The sequence below is a fragment of the Mandrillus leucophaeus genome, unplaced genomic scaffold (genome assembly GCF_000951045.1).
Source record: "Mandrillus leucophaeus isolate KB7577 unplaced genomic scaffold, Mleu.le_1.0 Scaffold195, whole genome shotgun sequence".
In the NCBI taxonomy this organism is placed as follows: domain Eukaryota; kingdom Metazoa; phylum Chordata; class Mammalia; order Primates; family Cercopithecidae; genus Mandrillus; species Mandrillus leucophaeus.
This window is the reverse complement of record NW_012101976.1, coordinates 1,539,210-1,540,661: the sequence shown is the minus strand read 5'-3', so window position 1 is coordinate 1,540,661 and position 1,452 is coordinate 1,539,210. Positions and strand designations below refer to the sequence as shown.

Sequence of the window (1,452 nt, the reverse complement as noted above, 5' to 3'; positions counted from 1 at the left end):
AAAAAAAAAAAAAAAAGAAACTATAGTCTTGGAACAGAACTTGGATGTGTAACCGGAATATGGGCTGTCCCTGTTGACCCCACATTCTCCAGGAGGCCAGTATTGCAGGTGGAACGTCACTCTGACTCCCCAAATGACACATGCACATGCACATGCAGCACCAGCTCCATGAGCACTGGCAGACGCTGCAGATGTCACCGAAGTTCCCGGTGGGGAGAGGGTGGAGGGCCGTCCTGCATGTCCTTCACGGCCACCCCTGGGTCCCACTGAACTTCTCAACCCAGGGCAACCCACAATGGCTCTTCTTGTAAAAACAGACACTTCCCTTTCTCACTCTCCCTGACCCCTCCACAAATTCTCTCTAAGCGCCTGTGAGCTCCTGGCCCAAATCCGTCTCCTAATCCCCTTGGTTTGCAAATCCCGCTCAGCAGAGCAAAACCCCACAAAATCCAGGTGTTTAAGCACCTCTGTTGTCCTGAGGTTGCAGCCCCCGCCCAGGCGTCAGCTCCTTCCCAGATTAAGAGGGAGGCTCTGGTCCCAGGGATACGGGGGTAAGAGCAAGCACGGCTTCCAGAGGCCCTGACAGGAGGATTTGCTGGTGGACGGGAGAAAGGGACAGAGGGAGAAGAGCCCCAATTTCCAAGCCAGGTGATGAGAAGCCCACGACGGCTCAGTCCCCTCGACCTGTCCTCAGGAGGACCCAGGGCCTCAGGGCGGGGCTGCTGTGTTTCAGGGCTCCCATGTGACCCGGTGGCCCGGCGTCTACCTGCTCCAGTGGCAAATGCACAGCCCCCCCGGCAGTGTGGCCTGCAGCCTCCCGGGCGTGGACGACGTCCTGACGGCTCTGCACAGCCCTGGCCCCAAGTGCAAACTTCTCTACTACTATGAGGTGCTCGCCTCTGAGGACTTCAGGTAGGAGGGCTCGGGAGCGGAGGCCTGGGCAGGAAGGGCCCTGGGGCTGAGTAACAGCGCAGATGCCTGGGCTCTTGTCTCTCCGCTGGGTCAGCTTCTCCGGGGGTGGGGCCCCAGCATGGGCATGGCTGGAGTTCCCTCACTAGGGTATGAGGAGGGCCCAGCTCTGTGTCTCTGACTCCACTTCTGAAGCAGGGCTTTTCCTTCCAATGAAACCTGGGGCAGAGGCTCAACTTTTTGGAGCACCTGGAGGGGAGGAGAAGGGGAGTCTTAAACCCTCTCATGTGGGCCTCCCCTCACTCCTAGAATTCCATGGGAATATTTTAGAATATTCTAAAAGGGTGCCTTTAGACAACCCTCCCCAAGTTGTTGCTTTCAGAGAGACAGGGAGGTGTAATGGTTAAGACCTCCAGCACTTCCTGGTTGCTGTGTGACCTCGGGCAAATCACTTTACCTTCCTGAGCCTCAGGTGCTTCATCCCTTAAATGGGAACCACTTGTGGGTGTATCATGAGAATGAGATGGCTGGGGGAAGCTGCCT

General features: G+C 57.0%; 1 protein-coding gene across 1 annotated transcript in view; it reads left to right on the top strand.

Annotated features, from left to right (window-relative positions):
• Positions 1-1,452, top strand: part of SEC14L5 (SEC14-like 5 (S. cerevisiae)) — an 85,539-nt gene that overhangs the window by 80,640 nt on the left and 3,447 nt on the right. The window contains exon 14 of the mRNA XM_011978494.1: positions 734-912. Within this exon, the coding sequence (XP_011833884.1) occupies positions 734-912 (179 nt within the window). The remainder of the gene's footprint in view (positions 1-733; positions 913-1,452) is intronic.